The 19,654-nt window shown below is 43.5% G+C and overlaps 2 protein-coding genes across 3 annotated transcripts in view; one reads left to right on the top strand and one right to left on the bottom strand.

Annotated features, from left to right (window-relative positions):
• Positions 1-13,497, bottom strand: part of camsap2a (calmodulin regulated spectrin-associated protein family, member 2a) — a gene marked incomplete at its 5' end in the record, with an annotated part of 41,215 nt that extends 27,718 nt beyond the window's left edge. The window contains 2 exons of the mRNA XM_079266521.1: positions 8,943-9,202; positions 13,359-13,497. Of these exons, the coding sequence (XP_079122647.1) occupies positions 8,943-9,202; positions 13,359-13,497 (399 nt within the window). The remainder of the gene's footprint in view (positions 1-8,942; positions 9,203-13,358) is intronic.
• A 976-nt stretch (positions 13,498-14,473) lies between these two features.
• ddx59 (DEAD (Asp-Glu-Ala-Asp) box polypeptide 59) lies at positions 14,474-18,885 on the top strand. 2 transcript variants are annotated; one of them, XM_079267189.1, is made up of 8 exons: positions 14,474-14,534; positions 14,700-15,669; positions 15,852-16,034; positions 16,144-16,233; positions 16,497-16,748; positions 17,694-17,846; positions 18,249-18,377; positions 18,461-18,885. In XM_079267189.1, the coding sequence occupies exons 2-8, from the start codon at positions 14,713-14,715 to the stop codon at positions 18,719-18,721; spliced, it is 2,025 nt and encodes a 674-aa protein (XP_079123315.1). In that variant the 5' UTR covers positions 14,474-14,534; positions 14,700-14,712; the 3' UTR covers positions 18,722-18,885. The 2 variants fall into 2 exon arrangements, with proteins under 2 accessions (XP_079123315.1, XP_079123316.1); XM_079267190.1 differs by having other exon boundaries at positions 18,249-18,364; positions 18,461-18,670.
• Positions 18,886-19,654: the final 769 nt, after the last annotated feature.

Raw genomic sequence — 19,654 nt, 5'->3', positions numbered from 1 at the left:
GCTGGAGAGCTGTGATGTTCGCTCACTCTGTCGCTAACAAACAACGTGTGATTTTGTGCTAATAATAAGGCCGGGCTTGATTCCATGTTCCATTTCCGCACAATCTCATTTACGCATATCGTTCCTTTGTGTTTTTTTTGTTTTGTTTTTCTCACTGTGTGCCATTTCTGTGATGGCAGCAGGAGAAACCAAAGAGATTTTATTTCCCCAAATATATAGCATGATACATTGGCTGTCAAGTTTGCAACTACAAGTGCATTTTAGCTCTGAAATGAATTTGCTGTGTAACTGTAGCTTAATGCTTCATTTCCTCCATCTCTGATCAGGCAACCGAGCGGCAAACCAATCCCATTTAATAACATAGTGCAGAGACGTTTCCTATCGCCCTTCATTTAGCCTGTCCAAACATTGTACAATATTATCCCAGAGACAGACATGAACATCCTGTCATCAGTACGAACAAATCTGCTCTGTATTTCCACAACAAACGATCAACTCCAGGCAAGATCCATTCTAAAAAGGGCCAAGGGAGCAGCGTCATTCCTCCAAGGCCTCTTCTGCCTCCTGTTTCCTCCCTTCTGCTGAGCAACTTCAGGCTATGGATTTGGATCTGCTGTGGTCTGGTGGGACAAAATGACAACAAGGTGAACTAATCTCGTTTGCTAGACCACAGACCCGCAGCCTCGCATCGTATTGAATGATACCCGGCCATTGTGTGTGGAGCAAGAGGCTTAGTGTAGGACCACATCCTCCTTCCAAGATCCGGGTGTTTCTGGCACCGGGCTCATTCATACCGTCTTCAGTAACAAAAGAACAGTTTCTGACTTCTGATGGAAAGCCTGACATTTTCTGCATGTCCTTTTTTTTTTAATGCCCCAAATTTACAAAACTTGAAATCGTTCAATATTTGAAGCTCTGACTCTGTGGCAGGATAGAGTCCTGTGGCTAAAATGGTACTCGGGACACTTAGACTCCTCACTAATATAATATAGCGGTGGTGGTGGTGCTGTGCAAATTGATGTCAACCTGATCGGTGACTGATCTGCTGTAAATGTGAGTCTGTAAATAAACAATATGCAATGCCATCATATGACAATGAGATTTTTTTTCTTCATATCAGCTGACCCTATGATAGAGCTTCATTGTTGCCCCATTATATTTGAATACATGAGGAGAATGCCTCTTTAAAGGGTCCTCTGCATTCAGTGCTCACAAAGCTAATACAGCAGATGCTGTAACTGAATTACTTCAGAGCTTCTGTACTGTGTAACACTCGCAGAAAAATGGTCAGTGGAAGGATCAGCTGACCATCTGGAAATGTCAGATGAGAGCTCCATGAATGAATAAAGGCTCCAGTGACCAGATGAATGCACAGTGGTGGTTGGATGGTGAACAGGAGTCGAAGAAGAGAGGGATGAAGAATGAAAAGCAAGAAAACGATTTTTCCCTGCCCAAAGAACGGGTTAGCATTTTACTTCGAGCAGACCTGCCAGTCGTTCGCAATAAGATGTGATGTCCAATGACGTGGTGCTTTCTAACCTTTAGGTTTGCGGGGCATGTGTGCTTTCCTTCAGCATCGCTTTACTTCATATTCATAAGTTTATACATATCCACATCTTCAAGCTGCCCAGCGCGACCTCTGTCTTCCACTGTTGGCCCCGCTGGAGCGTTCAGGGATTAAATGCCTTGCTTTTAGTCTCTGCTCCCCCCAGGATACTGCCTTCATCATAGGATGATGCACTATGATGCAGTGAGCCGTTCTGTAGCCAAGACACACAATCATTTTTGCTCTCTCATCTAAGCTGATTAGGTCCATACATCTTATTTTGATTTCTCATGAGGTAAGAAAATGCTTCTTCACGGTCAATACCCTGTTTTTATTGTACCGCTACATTAATGTCTGTCTGTATTTCCACCCGGGGAGATAAGCAAACACTGTTCATCTTTGGTACGGCTTCTTGGTGAAAGAGGAGGGATGAAAATCCACCGCAGAAGCCGGATTCAACGTTGCACAAAAGAAATGAGCAAAAACAAACCACAGCGGCCTACAAAGAGATGGCATGTCGTGTGTTTCACCTCAGTGTTGTGTGTCTGTTGTGAATAAACGAAAATCTCCATTGTTAGAGGTCTGAGCTGCTTGTTTTGGCCTGAACCAGGTTGCGGAAGACGCTCAATACTCCAGTACCTCACCATTACTGCGAAGGATCTATGAAAAATGTTTCTGTGAAATCATGACAAAGACTTTATTCCACTGCGACATGATCTGATCTGAGGTAATGACGACAGTAATGTCTTTACCACAACGTACAGTCAGAGCTTGAAGGGGCTTCAGGGGGCCATGGCTAACGATCAGTCTGTGCCGGTTTTCTGTTGCAGTGCAAAGCTTCAGCGGTTATTTATGATAATCCCAAAGTTTTTATATCAACTTCAACATCAAAAAACAGTAGCTGCAGAATATGACCCGAAGCGGGACGAACATAAATCACCCGACTGCAGTCTCACAGGAAATGCAGTCTGCTTTTAGTATTACAGCTCTGCTGTCCAGGCCCACAGACACCATGCTGGGGCATACGGCGAACAATTCAAACTGTCGACCGTCAGGTAACTTCACGCCAACTCAGCTGGACACGGAAAAGCTCTCAGCTGTACCTCTCTCTCTCTCTCTGCTCTCTCTCTCTCTCTCTCTGCTCTCTCTCTCTCTCTGCTCTCTCTCTCTCTGCTCTCTTCTGAAGGGCACCACAAGCACTTAAAGTAAAGAAAAAGCAGTGCCGCCTCTTCATATAAATGATATATAAATATATATATTCTTTGCTTTAGTGAAAAAGAAAGTGATGATAGCGTACAACAAAGGTCAAGAGCTAATCTAGTTTGGAGAATCACAGTTGATGTGAGAGCCACTGTTCTGTGACACCTTCACTAAAAAAAGAATCAACTTTATTTCTAAAATGTTGCCTTTGTTTTTAGTAGTAGTCCACAGCGAACTACCTAACTTCATCAAACTCTATCTCGAGAGAATGGAAGTTGAAATAGCAGTACAGCTTTCTTACAATACAAACAGCTCAGCAAGACTTTTATTTCATGCACTTGCTGATGTTTCGCCTCAGCCAGCTATAGCAGAAAATCCTTGAATTTAAATCTCTGGAAACTACAACTAACACACTATCGGATGCACAAAATACCAACCGTGAGGTCTGGCATCACTTGTGGGAGTGGAGCTTTTAAGCAGAATACCTTCCTTCTCCCTCCATATGCTCCAAAACCCCAACTAGCAATTATATGGAAACCTCAAAGCTAACCGTAGAACACTATCTGGGGAAACGAGCACGGCTACCAGCCAGCGCCGACCAGCCAGCGCCGACCCAGCCTGCAGATACGCCTGCACTCCAAATCCTTCAATCATGTTTGAAAAGGCCGTCTGGGTTGAAGCTGTTTCATGTGTGGACAGTGATAAAAGAGTGTTTGATTTCATTTGAAGGGAAATACCACTCATTTCACATAAACACGATCTGCGTTTATTTTACTGTTCAGACCAAATCCCCGTGATAATGCGTATAGGACCACAGTAGGATGTTTGCTTTTAGCTAAATCTGGTATTTTTTCTAAAAGTTAGGAATGTCCTTTGTCCAAAAACCTGCATTTCTCTTTATGGGATTGTCTCCATTTCACACAATACGAGATCTCAGCGCTGTAGAACTGGGTCTTCAACCAAGCAGAACACAATGCTGCAGATTATCTGCAGAGCGTTGTCTGGTTTTACCAGTTCAGGATCCTGGTTGTCTTCCGTCTGCACACGGTCCTAAGTGTCTATTTATGTGTAGAGACAGAGAGAATTCTACATTATGTTAATGTTTCTATGAACATCTATATCTAACAAGCCAGGCTAGTGCAGTCCATGTACTGTTGTCTGACAGATGTCGATTCATTTAAATTCCGAATCAATCATTTGCCGTATTATTATGATGTTCTTGTTATTGTACCTGTTTGGGACATTTTGGTGTTTCATTCACAAGTGCAGCGAAATCGCAATAAAACCCCACTGCAATAGTATAACCATAACGCTTGTTTAATTTAATCTTAGACAATGAGATTCCTGTATGAAGCTGCGCACAGGGCCAACATCTGTGGCAGCATAAGTTCACTGCGGATCAAGTGCTATTATAGCTTAACAAACACGTGTAATGTCAGTAATAAGGCTTATTACACCAATAGAGAAAACCCAGGTGAATAATTTAAGATATGTAGAGTGAGAATGATTTGTTACTAAAATCCCCCGCTCTACATTCTAAAGAAATAAATGACATAGGTTTTCTCTATTGGTGTAATAAGCTTATGCCATTTAAACCAGATCAGAATACATAGCATTCAATAATAACATCTGCACTTTCAACAGAGCATTTTACTTTCTTCTTCTTCTTCTTCATGCATGACGTAAAGGGACCAAAGACGCTGATCTGTAGAGTCCATGTCTTTCCATTATTCTCACATTGGCTCCTCACCTGGGATCAACGTGCCTCAGGTTACCCTACCCGGTGCTCTTTAATCTGAACACACACGTTCCTTCATGACAACAGACACATTTGGTTTCACTGACTGCATTCTGAAAATATTTCCGCATACTATAGACTGACAAATGAATCATGACTCATTGGCTACTGAGCGGTGATTTACCAGCTCATGTGGAACACAAGCTGAATGTTGTCTCCCTCTACACTACGTGTCTAGACACATGTAGTCCTGTTGTCAGGTTTGATGCCTGAACCCTTAACGTGTGGACTCAGCATCACTGGCTTTTCTTTCCAGATAAAAAGCAAACAAAACGTATCGGCCTGAAACACAGTCTAACTCGAGCCAGTGCAGAAAGACGCTCTGGACTCATCACGCGATGTGCTCGCTTGCCCATCCATCCACACTGTGCTGCCTGGGAGTCGCCGCTGGCATTGAGCGTAACGTACTGGCTGTGACTTCGTCGAAGCAGAGACACAGAAACTACTCGGACGGGCTTCCCTTCCACCATGCTGCTTCAGCTCGTCTTTGTTCGTAAGATCAAGCGGAAGAGGAAGAGAATCAGGACAGAGGAAGCTAGTTTGAAGTATTTTTTTCTGGCACCGTACTTCCCTGTATGTGTGAGATGCAGCGTCTTAGAAATGCCATCTGCCTGCTCCTATGCATCCAGCATTTCAGTATACTCTGCCTCAGAGCGTGGCAGTGTTCTCACAGTACATGACAAGCTCAGACTGCACATACGACATATGCGAGCATGAGCACCCCCACTCTTGCACCCACACACACACACACACACACACACACACACACACACACACACACACACACACACACACACACACACACACACACACACACACACACACACACACACACACACACACACACACACACACACACAGCCTACTGGAGTGTAACCATGGAAACGGAGCGCCTGCCCAATAGGGGTTGTGATGGAGGAAGCAGAAGAAAGGAAACTAGCAGCAGGAAGCAAATTCACCCCTATTCATCCACATGCAAACCAGGAAATGATTAATCAATCTGTCACACAGACACTTTTTATCAATAGAGAATGTTAAATATGTAATAATCTTTGTATTAACATGTATACGTAGTGACTGTTCACCTTTACATACATACACATATACAACTCACGCGCTCAAAACACCTTTTTAAGCATTTATTCTCGAACTACAGAATAAATCGCTTATTGTACACATTAGAGATGCATTTACCATAGTGGTTGGATTTGAAAGCATTCTCTAACATATGTGCGAGTATGAACCCGAGTCTGCTTTCTAGCTTTTCTGACATACAGTCCCATAGAAGCCACTAACATATAAGGTGCTATACGTCTTACTCTCAGCAGTTCACAGCACACAGCCGTGATAAGAGTCGGATTTAAACAGCAACATGACCTATTTAATACAGCTTTATTAAATATTCAAGTGGACATTCAAGGTTCGGCAGCTTGGAAGAATACATCTACCCTCACTGCGACGAGGTCAAGGAAGTAGAGAGTACATCTCCAGGTCACTTCCCTGAAGCACTGGCGGTAACGCAGGTTGTGGCACATTTTGTTATGTGACCAGTTCATGAAGTAGATGATGGTGTAAACAATAGCTGTACGGATTCTATTACTGATCTTTGTTTTGTGATAGATTTTTATGAATAAATTATATTTTTGTATTAATTATGTCTACTTATATTTCAGATTTTTTCAAATTGTTTTATATTATGTGATGTTAGCATGTGTGTTTTTTAATCCAAGCAATGCAACATAACTCCTGCTGTGATATCCAAAGAAAAGTCTGGATTTACTCACTTGTACTTAAAGTATAAAAGATGGACACAATTTCACCTGAAAGCCACAGTCCTACAACTTTGCAAAGGTAATTTGAACCCCGTGAATAAACTGTTCCCATTCCTCATTATCACTGCAGAGGTGCCCTTGAGCAAGACAATTAAGCATCAGTGCTCCAGTGGGTCTGCTCTGTACCCAGCAGATCGTTTGAATGTGGAGCAGAGTGTGGTTGCAAAAGACTGTTCATGTTGATCAAAAGAATAAAACATGCCGAACAAAGCTGAACTCACAGCAGTGACACTTTGAAAAGAACTCAAATCTGGAACAAGTATAATCAAACTTAGCAATTACAGCCTTTTGATAAAATCATTTGAGCTATTATAATTGCTTGCAGCGGCACTTCGTGTGGGCCGTGACGCGTAATGCTAGAATAGTATTTTCAGCTCCTCAGCCCACCTCCACATCTCTGCCTCGCTCTCTGTGAGCGCTACAGGTGGAGGAGAGAGCGTCAGCGGCACAGCGTGCGTGTGGGCGACTGCGTGGGCGGTGACTGCGATCATCTTCACATGTGGGAATCCGTCACATGGCCGAATACAGAAGGATGAGTGGGCAGTACAGTGGCAGAAGGGGACGGGAAGAATGAGATTAAAATGCGAAGTCAGTCGGCAACCCAGTCGAAACGCCAGTGACTGTTCTCGGTTATGACATGTGTCACACGAGACATCATCATCATCTAACTCTGCCGCTGACTGGCCTGCTAAAAGCTCCCTCCAACATCCCCTGAAGTTGACTATTCTGTAAATTCCTGTACCTTATGCAAACTGCTGAGTTAAAGAAAATGCTTCGCTTAAAATGCCACGAAGCAGCGTTTAATGACATTGCTGCGCTGTGATCCAGAGCAGCAGGTAGGTGCTCAGTCTCTTGCTCCATCACGGTCTGCTTCAGGAGTAGGAGGGGGAAAAAAACCTTTCTCCTGCCCTTCAAGCAGGCTCTGCACACTCACACAGAGCTCAGCCTGGGCAGCTTCTGGCCACCTCGTCAACCCTTAGTTAGATGTTGAAGCAGTGTCTAAATAATAGATGACCCCCCCCCCCCCCCCAGAGCTGTCATTTCAATGTGCAGCAGGTAATCCACATGAACCGTCTCAAGTGTGCAGTGTCCTCACAGAAAACTATATTACACAGTGTTGCTGCATCTTTCTTGTTGATGTTATGGCGGTGAAAGAGTGGGGAAGAGTGAAAGGACAGATGCAGAATATAAAGATGAAAGACAGAACAATGAAAGATAGAATCAGGACGAGTAAAATATACTGAGAAAATGAGGAATAAACAGTACACAGGGATACATAGGAATCCCTCAGGTGTGGACACACAAGCAGGTACACAAAATGTGAGATGAGCTCGTACTAAATCCCTTGAAATGTAAACTCCAACACAACTTAAATACATTTTGAATTTGCATAGAAGGGAGATTAAAACTAGCGAGACTCTACAAACAGACTGCAGGCAAACTGTGCGCTAATCGCGTCTCAATTGCAATTCACTGGAGCAGTAAAGCCTCCTATCGAGACTTTGCCCCCAAAATAATGAGGATCCCTCGTTCCCACTCAGCGGGACGCCTGCAGAGTCATCTCTGAAGTGAGCTCCAACAACAAAGACATGGAGAGAGAAGCCATACAGACAGGAGAGATGAGAGAGACACACAGGGCAGTGAGTGGATGCCTTCAGGTCTATAGTCAGCTTGCACTGTTAAAATGTCGGTTTCATCCCCAGACAGGCTTGAAAAATGTGGAAAAGGGAATAAATAACTTCCCTTCTGTCTTGTGCATTTTCACTGGTTAACCGTTGATTTTGTAATATATTTTGAATCAAATTAGAATTAAATAAATTGCTGTTATTACGTACAGTTATTGGCCATTAAAAAACAATGCGATTCACACACTTCTGACGTGTTCTTTTCCACAGACTGCTGTCTAGCAAATGTCCAATGGATGGGAACCAGGAGGGAAAGTAGATTGAATTTCTGTTTTCATTTGAAAAAAATAAGCAAATTAACTAACTTTCCTCAAATGATAATACTTTTACTGGTACGGACTATGGGTACGGAGTACCTGACCGTACCGGCCTACTTTCACCCCAGATGGAAACTCCTTTTTATCAATCCCTACCAGCAGAGTAACTTCATTCATCATCACTGTCAAAGGTAAGCCTGAAGGTCAACTGAATACGGTTTGTTGAATTATATTACTATTTCTATTCATTTAGCTCTTTGTAGACACCTGTGCTGACCTTTCAAAATAAAATACCTTGACTGAAAGACACATTACACTATACTGGACAACATACACCATCAACCAACTTGTACGTGAGTGCATGTGAGCAGACGTGTGCGAGTGGCGGTAAAACTTCCAGCACGTCCTCTTTCCTGGTTAACTGAAGTTTAAAAGACACGCTGGGTGGAATGCTGGAATGAGGAAAGATGAAATATGCCTCAGGGACTGACAAACAGCAAAGTCATAATCATAACTTGATGCTCACAAGGAAGGAACTTGAGTGTGTTTGCGTTTAAGCCAACACAGCTATTACTGTATATAGCAACCACAACCTTCAGAAAAGAGTTTCCAAATCTCCCTTACCATTTGCAGAGGCCTCTTCCGAAGGTCCCTTTCAGTTACCAGCCTCTCTTGGTCGGTGACGTAGAGTCCGCGCTGAGCCAGCGCCTGAATGACGGCATCGTGGCCCAGCAGGGGCTTCGGAGCGTCGCTCCTCAGGACGAGGCTGCCGGCCCGGCAGTAGAGGTCTGCGGACAGCAGGAGACTGGTCACGGGAGGCTTCAGGTGCTCCTGCTCATACTGGTCTGTGTAGAAGGGGTCCTTTAGGTCTGCCGGGATGCTGTCTGTACGATGGAGGGGAGAAAGTGGGATTTTTGGTAAGAGACTGTATTAAATGCACTAACTAAAGAACACTGTGCGGCACACAGAGATATAAACCGGGGAATGACATTATTAATTCATGTTTTAATACATGAAAACAAAGCCCCTTTGTCATACCTTTCACCCATTTCTCACATGAATTTAAATTCTGTAGCAAAACTATGGAATAAACAAGTGAGCTGAAGTACAGTGGTGGCAGCTTTACTCCAAACCTGCATCAGAGTTTGTCATTTTTTGGTTTGGTAAGTCCGCTTCATTTTTCATAGCCGTGCTTTGTTGGTGTTTTGACGTCAATGTGTGTGTGGATAGACCTCGGCGTTGCTATAGCAACTGCAGGAGGAGAGGAACCCGATCGATGCATCTCGTCTGTATCTCTGCAGCTTCCAGCTCTCTGGGAACACCCCTCTCACTGCCGGCCTCATCAAAGAGAGAGCCTGCAAGTGTGTGTGTGTGTGTATGTGTGGGTGTGTGTGTGTGTGTGTGTGTCCACTGCAAGGGGATAGTCCACAATTCAAAAACATTGCCTTTTTTATTGCTTTTGTCTTGCACCTTTCTTGACAGTGAAACTTTTTTTTAATAAACCATTGCTTGAAAAGAGAAAGCTTCGAGTCTACTGTATAAAAAATATCATCCAGAGCCGAGCAAACGTTCCTTTTCCAACAGATTGAACAAACAAAAAATAATTATGATGAATTGTTTTTACATAAAAGAGGCGGCACACTCTCCAGATGCAGAGCTCATCACTGCGCCAGCAGCAGGAGAATAGATGTAAATTCTGATAACAGCCTGGGTGTACACAGAGAGAGATGTGGCATGTGGTGACAGCTTTACATTCTCCCTCACCGCTGCCCATCCTCCAACACACACACACACACACACACACAACTGTCCATGAACACACAGTTCACACAGCGACAGCAGCAACTATCTGGGTTATATCCTTCTCCTTTAAGTACCGTTATTCATGTTATTGATCGCAAACAAAGAAATTTATCTTTTCTCTAGCACTCCCCCTTCGTCCTCCACAGGGAGGTCAGAGGTCAGGCTGAGCTCCAGGGCAACACGCCTGAAGCTGGTAGAATGCTCAGGAAATCTACAAATGCCATTTTATTTCATGTTATTTTTCACCACGCAGGCTTTTCTGAAGCCCCAACGGTGTCTTCCACTATTTGTTGGCCGTGGCTCACATTGTCACTGTGATGAATCTGCTCATTTCGGAAGACAGGGACAAGTCCGGATACTCGTTAAGGGAACGTGGAGAGAATCAAACGTACTCACTTACATTTTACCCATCACTCTAATCACAGTGCATCTACTCTGAGCTCTGCTCATGAACCCGTGGTTGTCTCACACATTAAACTCTGGTATCAGTTTGTGCTTCGTAGTATTTTTTGGAAACAGCTGCTGCACAGGCTCCATCTTGCTCCATCTTAGACTGTATGTGCTTGATGCGGCCCTGCGTTGGCGTAAAAGAGGCAGATGCATGTGAAGCATTGGGAGCAGCGTCGGCAGGGATCTGTGGATGAGCCCGCTCTCTCTCTCTCTCTTCCCTGCACTCTCCCTCACCCTCTCTGTATTTTTGGAATCAGCCCATTTCACTCAGCCCTGGTTGAAAATACACAAGAGGATCTGCAAGGAATCACATGTTTGCTGGGCTATTACAACACAGTGCAAAGGGATAATGTGCTCAGTGGCGACAGCAGAAGGATATCTTTGTCTGTACTGCTCAGACAAACAGAGCTGTATTGGTTATTTTAGAGCAGAATTAAGCAGATTTCACTTTGATAACTACTATAACAGGGATCAAATAAATCTAATAGGCAGATTGTCTTGGGCTGATTTTAAATCTTACACTTTGCTTTTAGGAAGACAGATTCACTGAGCTACTGAGTCATGGCTGTTTATTTCACTTTGTGTCATTATAGGGTGCAACTAGAACCCCGCGTTTGAGTCAGCTTGCGAATATAATCCACCAAAGGGGCCAAGCATCTGAAATACATTCTCATCAGGTGGGAAACCTGTTTTTGAATCAAGTCATTTTGTTTTGTCTGGGTAGATAAAATAAATGCTATCAAAACAAGAATAATCACAGATTGTTTCATAGCTCCCACTTACATGTGAACTGTGTCAAATCAAAACGTGGTTAACACAAGCACACTGACTGTACTGTATGTCGGAGGTCTCTCACAGGGTAATCTGGATCAAATGTCTCAGTATATGATGATGTGTCACATGGGAAATCAATGATGGGAAACTCAACTAAGGTGGGCATAGTGGCAGTGCAACACACATAGGTTTTTCTTTTTGAGGTAGACTTTATATGCTTTGAGAGCATTTATTGAGATGTTTAAGAATCCAACATTTCACTGTGCTTAATGTGAAATTAGGTTTTGTAGCAGCAAGCTATCTCTTACAAAATGCTCTAAATTGAATACAAAGAAAATGTCGATGAATAAGACCTAATAAAATGAGCTGATCTAAGTGACTTCATATACTGGGCTGGGTTTTGGCCAGGGGCCATTGGCTATGCATTGTAGAAAACAAGATGTCAATCACACCAGTTCCCCCACATTAATGGCTCAGAAGAAAAGTGATGTTGTTTACTCGTGTTACCTTATCAGCCCAGGCTCTGTCACCGAGCACATCACCATGTCATGTGCAGTGGGGTAATGCCTAGAGTTTGAAGATACTGCAGAATTATGCCTCTGAAGACTAAGAATCCTCATTCTCCCTCAAATGTGTGTGTAACATGCCACCAGTCCAAAGTCACAATAATATGAAGTGGATTGTGAGATCATGAGTTACTTTTACTGTGATTCCATGTTGTTGTAATTGTCACTGATGGACAACAGAGGGTGATAAGAGTTGTATTTACCCCAAAACACCTTTGGTAATTTGATAATGTATGAAAGAGCACATCCACCCAAGAATCCCAGGTCAAAATGACACAATACGGTTGTGGTTGTACAATCAAATGCATTTTACATGTTGAATATTTAAAAAAGCTGCCGGTGAATGCGCATTATATTATACAGTAAGACTTCATAAAAGCCTATTTTTAAATCATTCACATCGTTACTTATTCTGACTGATTTCTCAGCATCAGTGCGTTGCAGTACAGTCTAACAAAACCAAAAGAAAAGGATATTCCTTCTCAAGTGAACAACCAGAGCACTAAATTGGCTCCTTTGAATTCATTTTGATCCCTCGGATGACGACGTGTGAGGTGAGCCTCCTCTCTGTCTATGTATGAGCCACACTAGCCAGATACTCACACTGAATTGCCATTTTGTTTTCACCGCACTGTTCAAAATGTAGGTGGCGATTACATTCCCTGCATTAGGTCTCAATTAAGTTTAATATCCATTTAACATATACTTGTGTTCACCAGGTCAGTTCATTTTCAAATAAATCCCTTTCTGACTGCGTTTTCATTGCAAAACAGATTTTAAAGTAGTGCTGATTTTTGTCCTATGATGAGCCAACAAACCTTTTCATTTACCCCACAATCACTGTTAACAAGTACATCATTCGTGTGCTATAGAACCTGCTCACAATGCTTAATACAGATCTCATGAGATGCATCTCTTCCTAAATGTGTTCCCTAAAGGTGACGTCATTTGGGACACCTTCCCACCTCCACGTTTCTACACTGAATAGGAATAACAATCACGACTCCCTTTCCATTCAGTAGGACTAGATATGTATTGATCACATGGGATCCAACACAGGAAACTGGTTTGTATTGCTCCCCTTGGGATGATATTTATTGTCTATCCAATAGGCAATCAATTTAAGATGCTCAATGGGGCGATGTTGTTTATGGGCCACACAGTTTGAACTCTGATGGAAAATCACTGTGCGATTTCTACAATACTGCCTCGTGTGGTAATCAATGATGAGTCCACAGTGAGTCTATTTAGGCTCTGCAGTATAACGCTGTTTGTTTTGAGGACTGTTTTTGGTGTCTTCACCTAAGACAATGACAACGGGTATATTGGCCATGTATTGCATCAGGTAATTAAATAAAATGCTTACAAACATGCATTGGGGGAAGAAAAAAAAAAACTCTTCATGCAGCGTGCAGGTAATTCTATGGAGGTCCAGTAATGCACCTACCTGTCCCGTATGCTTTGGTCACCAGCCATGTGAGGCTGCAACAGATTTTGGCTCGGGAGAAGTCATAGTGCTCAAATGACTTTATTGATGGAGCGACGAAGGTCTTCCTAACGTCCCTGACGTCTTGAACTTCGCCCATGTTTCTCCCCTTTATTGTATTCTTGAAGTCTATGAAGCAACACAACGCGAAAGCATCCCACCACTCCGGAATGTGTTGGAAAACGAGCTGTAAATTAGGAGATGCAGTGTCTTTCCGCAGACAATTCACAAGTCCTTTCAGTCATAAAATGCTAGATTTGCTGTGGGTTTTGTCGTCTCGTTCAGACTCTTTTGACACAATGAGTCGCTAGTTTTGGCGTTTTTCATCCATACTGCTGTCTATCCGTTGAAGTGGGCTTCGTCAGACCAAGCTGGGAAGGTTCCCTCGGATCTCAGAGGTGAAACTGCTCTTCAGCTGGAATGGAAACTGAACTATTTCCATTGTTTGCAGGCAGCTTCTCCCTTTCACGTCCATTTACTCTTGAATTGATAACCTATGTGTTTGTCTTTCTATCCCTTGGTGCCGCGGTGCGGTTTTCCTGCGGCACTGTGGCTCCCAAAGCCTAGCGTCTTTGTAGCGCAGTGCGCATGCGCGGAAGGTACCTTCTAGACTGTCAGGAATATTAGTATTTGGTTTAGCGGTATGTTGTTTTGGCCCTGTAGTGCATTGTATATTTCTACAATTAGTTCTAAATGGTATATTGTTGAACATCATGACGGTAGGCGTATTCAAATCTCGTCATGTAATATAATTATAGTACGTAACTGCACAGCTTATATCTAATTTATTAATTTTCGATGAGCATTTGAATGTCACATGAAAAGAGGACAGCGTGCCCACGTACAATTTGACAGAAAACAAGAAAAAGATGAAATTAAACATGCCGTCCTAGAAGACTTATATAAAACTAAAGTGTTTCATTGTTTTTAATTTTATTTGATTTAATCAAAACACGTAAATTGGACGGTCTGTTATCAAGGAGCCCAACGGCCCACATAAGGTAGAGCAAAAATACGCTGCTGTTCTACGAACCACATTTCCCAGCGTGCAATGTAACATTAACTACGTCATAAGTCTGCGTCGGGAGATTGTTTTGAACCGTTGGAAGACTGCGCGTTGGAAGCTGTTCGAAGGCGGTATGTGTAACGTTAATGCTAATCATTTATATGAATCACTGTATGCTGTACAAGCCCAAGTCAGCCTTCCCACCATTTTAACAAGTTGTTGTTTCTGTCAAAACTATGACATCGGATTACTTGACACTAGCTTAATGTTTGCATCTGTTTCTCTGGTGTTCACAGGTTAACGATCAAGATGTTTATGCCAAGAGCCCTGAAAGTGAAGAGACCTGCCCGAGTCTCAGGCCACACTTTGAGTAAGAAAAGCAAGGTAGGCGAGGGGGAGAGAGAAGATCCAGGCGGGTCAGCAACACCTGTTCAGAAGGAGGACGCATGTGAAGACACCAAACCACAGGAGGAGGACGCATGTGAAGACACCAAACCACAGAAGGAGGACGCATGTGAAGACACCAAACCACAGAAGGAGGACTCATGTGAAGACACCAAACCACAGGAGGAGGCAATACAAGCAGGTGGAGACTCTGCAGGTTTGACGGAGAGCTCAGTGCAAGAAGATGGACCTAAGTCTGACTCGAATGATACTGATGGGGAGGAGGAGGAGGAGGAGGAAGAAGAAGAAGACCCTGTCAAATCATTCAAAAAGAGCCAGAGATGGCCTGAGCCAGGAGAGCCTGTCTGTGTGATGTGTGCTCGCTATGGGGAGTACATTTGTGACAGCACTGACAATGATGTTTGCAGTCTTGAGTGCAAAGCCAAACATCTGGTCCAAATGGGGATGGGGACTGGGGCAGATGTGTTTACTCGTAAGGACAAAGATGGAGACGAAAGGACTCAACCTCAACAGTTGGCAATTGACACTGGTGGAGCGGGTGAAAGGGAGGCCGCCTACTCCTACAGGGACGATCTGTTCATATCGGGCCTAACGGATGAGCAGGTCCAGAGGATTAAACGGGAGCTGGGCATTGAAACCCAGGGGGGAGACGTCAGGAGACCCATCGTTGAGTTTGAACACTGTGGCTTCCCCGCCACGCTCGGTGGCAACCTGAAAAAGGCCGGCTACAAGGCGCCAACTCCGGTCCAGATGCAGATGGTCCCTGTTGGCCTCAGTGGCAGGGACGTGATCGTCAGCGCTGACACGGGCTCAGGGAAGACGGTAGCCTTCCTGCTGCCAGTGGTAGTGAGGGCCATGGAGGTACAGTAACGCAACTAACAGCCTAATCTTTGAATGAATTTCTTCTCAAGAGAAACAACTTGATATCATAATAATAAATAGTATTTAACTATTCACACAACATCTCTCGTATGGAGTCTATAACTGTTGCTTTGGGATTGCCTTTAGTAAGATGCTATACATTTTCTTTTTTTCTTTTTTAGAAACCAGCACACGGTGTAAGTGGCCCTGTGGCTCTCATCCTGACCCCCACCAGGGAGCTGGCCATTCAGATAGAGAGACAGGCCAAGGAGTTGGTGCTGGGCCTCCCCAACATGAGAACTGCACTGCTGGTGGGCGGCATGCCGCTTCCCCAACAACTCCACCGCCTCAAAAGCAGCATCAAAGTACAGTCTATGTTTTTACAGTCATTTCCTCTCCTCCAACAATCACATTTGTTATTTTGAGTCTTCAACTTTCCACAGCATCGTGTTCTTCTATTATTCCCCTCCTTAGATTATCATAGCCACCCCTGGGCGACTCCTTGAGATCCTGAAGCAGAAGGCAGTGCAGCTGGACAAAGTCAAGGTTGTGGTGGTTGATGAGGTATGACATCACAAACTTTGTACACGTCCGATTTGCTGACAGTCCAGCACTCAGGTTTCCAACATTGAACAAACTTTAAAGGTGCTTAGTTAGAAAATAATCTGATCATATCTTAAGTCACTTAATATCCAAAAACATGCTGTAAAATTGAGGGTTTCAACATCTTCATGATAATATTTTTCCAAGTGTTCCGTTCTATGCTTTTAAGTGTGCAGAAATGGAGGAATGTATTTGTGTATGATGTGGTTTGATGTATCCTGTAGGTCGACACGATGTTGAAGATGGGCTTCCAGCAGCAGGTGCTGGAGGTTTTGGAGCAGATCCCAGAAGAACACCAAACTCTGCTGGTGTCGGCCACCATCCCAAAAGGGACGGAGGAGCTGGCTGCCCGATTGGTCCGTGACCCTGTCCGCATTGCTATTGGAGAGAAGAACCAGCCCTGTGCCAACGTGAGGCAGATCCTGCTGTGGTTAGAGGAACCCTCTAAGAAGAAGAAGCTGTTTGAGATTCTCAATGTAGGTTGTAGACTTGAGGTTTTGATTCTGAACAATGTCTTGAAGAGGTATGTTAACAGTCTCATTGAAGCTCACTTTCACTGCCAACTTAGGCTTTCTTTGAAAGGTCAGCAGTTCTCTTTGTTTTTGTGTACAACAAAGATTAATTGTACTATGGGGAGCCAGAAAGTGGTGGAGAAAAAACACAGTAAGTGGGTAATTATCTAAATTGTAGTTTATTGTTATTCAGTCTCCATACGCACTGGCACCAGCTTGGTATTATATTAACTGCCTGTGTAAAGGTGGTGATTCCTCAAGCTCCAAGGGCCAGTCTTCCCACTGCACCATATTTAGACAGCCATTTCTGCAGCCCTGGCCCCGGTCTGGAGGAAATGGGTGGGCCTGAGCCATGGCCCCACTCCAGGAATCCCAGCAGTGGCTTGGACCATTTATACAAGGCAGGACAGGAAGTGTCTGCTGTAGTTAAGTCAGTGAAGAAGTGCTGTTAGACCATTGTGTGAGCCACGGGAGCTACTTCTCTGTGTAGCGGGGGTAGTTGTGATGGTGATTTTTTCTTTTTTAAGTACCGGTACATGTATTTAGGCTGTGGAATGCTGTTCGTTGTCCAGGTTTGACGGGAAAGATAGAAATTGGGACCAGATGGAAAATAGGAAAAGTTGTCACTTATCTGTTAGTTTGTCAAGCTTGAACCTTTTTGTTTACAGTAAACTCAAAATACAGCCAAACGGGTGAATGTGATCTTTTTGAGCATGTCAGACAGTGCAAGTGTCAACATGATAGCACACTATCACCATAGACATTACATATATACACTATATACTGCTATTAGAAATAGTCAACATGATGAGCTCAATCTGTATATAGAGTTACTGACATGTCTGAATGTGAAAATATAGAACCTCTAATCTAACACCGCTCCTTTGTTTTTCCCTCGCTGCCTTGCAGGACAGTAAGCTGTACCAGCCTCCAGTGGTGGTTTTCGTGGACTGTAAACTGGGGGCTGATCTACTGTGCGAGGCGGTCGCTAAGGTGACGGGCCTTAAAACTGTGGCAATCCACTCTGACAAGACCCAGCGGGAACGCAACCGCATCCTCCGGGTGAGGCCAGCGGCAGCTAGTACACGCACTGTCAAGTGGATATACAGCAGTTGCTCCTCAATAACTTTTAGCTGGAGGCCACCGACACCTAGAGCTGAGGCTAAACGCACTAAACAGGAAATAAATAAGTAAAAGTTTCAGATGGATTACTCACTACATTGCAGTGCATTTACTGTATGTTCTATTTCTGCTAATTTAAGCTATTCATACTCTTCGGTACTCTGAGAAAATATTTAACTTGCAACTTTAGTCCTGCAGCGTACATATTTCCTCCAGTATTTAAGTCCTGACCATGCCAATGTTTGTGTCACATTGGTTGGTGAAAATGAAGTAATTCATGACATTTGGGGTTTTGACAATGCTTAACATGACGGTGTAATATTTGCTCTGTGTCATCCTCAGGGTCTTCTGGATGGAGACTTTGAAGTGGTAATCAGTACAGGTGTGCTGGGCAGAGGATTGGACCTAGTCAACGTCAGACTGGTGGTTAACTTTGACATGCCAAACACAATGGATGAGTATGTCCATCAGGTTGGTAACAGCACCCGGTGTGTGTGTGTGTGTTTGTTTATTAAAGCGACATAAGACGACATCCTTCATCTCTTCCCATCCAGGTTGGCAGGGCGGGTCGACTGGGACACAGAGGAACAGCCATCACCTTCCTCAACAACAACAACAAACGTGTATTCATAGAGGTGGTGAAGCGGGTCAAGCCCACGGGGTCCATCCTGCCACCTCAGCTCCTCAATTCACCCCACCTCCACGAGCAGCAGAGGAGGGAAAGACAAAGGGCCAAGCAAGGGTCCGACGACACGCTGGTCACTAAGAACAACCTCTTAGACATCATAAGGAAACACGACCGTCGGAAGAAATAGTCTATACTTCCAATCATTCCTGCAATGGTGTTTATTTATTTGGTAAATGTTTATTGAAAAATAAAATGAATTTGACATCATCTCAATAAATGGCCTAATGTAAGACATTTTTTATATAGAAGAAGTATCCTCTAATCACAGACTTGGTCTTTCCTGCCGCTGCAATGGTGTCTTAAAAAATTAAATTAAATGGCTTTTGAATTTTAGTTTTTGAACAGAAGATCTTGATTACATTTTCAACTTTTATATTGCACATATATACTTTGGTATTGATACTGATATTGCACATTGAATGAATGAGTAATTTGCCAGTTTCTTTACATGGTATGTGTGGTATTGAGCAAGCCACTGAATCCATCCTACCGCAGAACGGCCTCTAGCAGCTAGCTGATGGCGCAATCAGTATGACTGACCAAAACTTGTATTCGAGTGTAAAAGTTAAAGTTAATTCCTGACAAAAATAAATAAATTCTGAAGCTTTTTCAACCCTATCTCGCAGTCTTCCTCAGCAAACGAGGTTAAGATATTTTTGTTTAAACTATGTACGTCACTTTTTTTAAACTGCAGAATGCTAGTTTTAGAAAGTTAGTAGCCCAATTTTTCCACTGAGATACAACTTTACTGCCAGCTACAGTTTATATTGTCGCTACACAACATTATAACCGTGGTTCTGCTGCCACCTAGCCGTCAGCCTCGGGTACTGACATGTGACCAAGAGGTGACGTAACTATAACTCTAGATTTCAGCCAATCAGCTGTCACTGGCGGAGACTATTTGAAATTGAAGCGGGCGAAAGCGGAAGAGACAATAACAAACAGGGAGCTCTGTTGACTGAACACATATCGGGTTTTCATTTATATTTTAACCAGCATGCTGAGCTGTCCTCGCGCATGTCTTACATGTTTTTCATAGTGTGTATTGTTGTAGCAACCG

This window comes from Melanostigma gelatinosum (assembly GCF_949748355.1).
Source record: "Melanostigma gelatinosum genome assembly, chromosome: 4".
NCBI lineage: Eukaryota > Metazoa > Chordata > Actinopteri > Perciformes > Zoarcidae > Melanostigma > Melanostigma gelatinosum.
The sequence above is the reverse complement of the archived record's forward strand: the minus strand, read 5'-3'. Positions and strand labels throughout refer to the sequence as shown.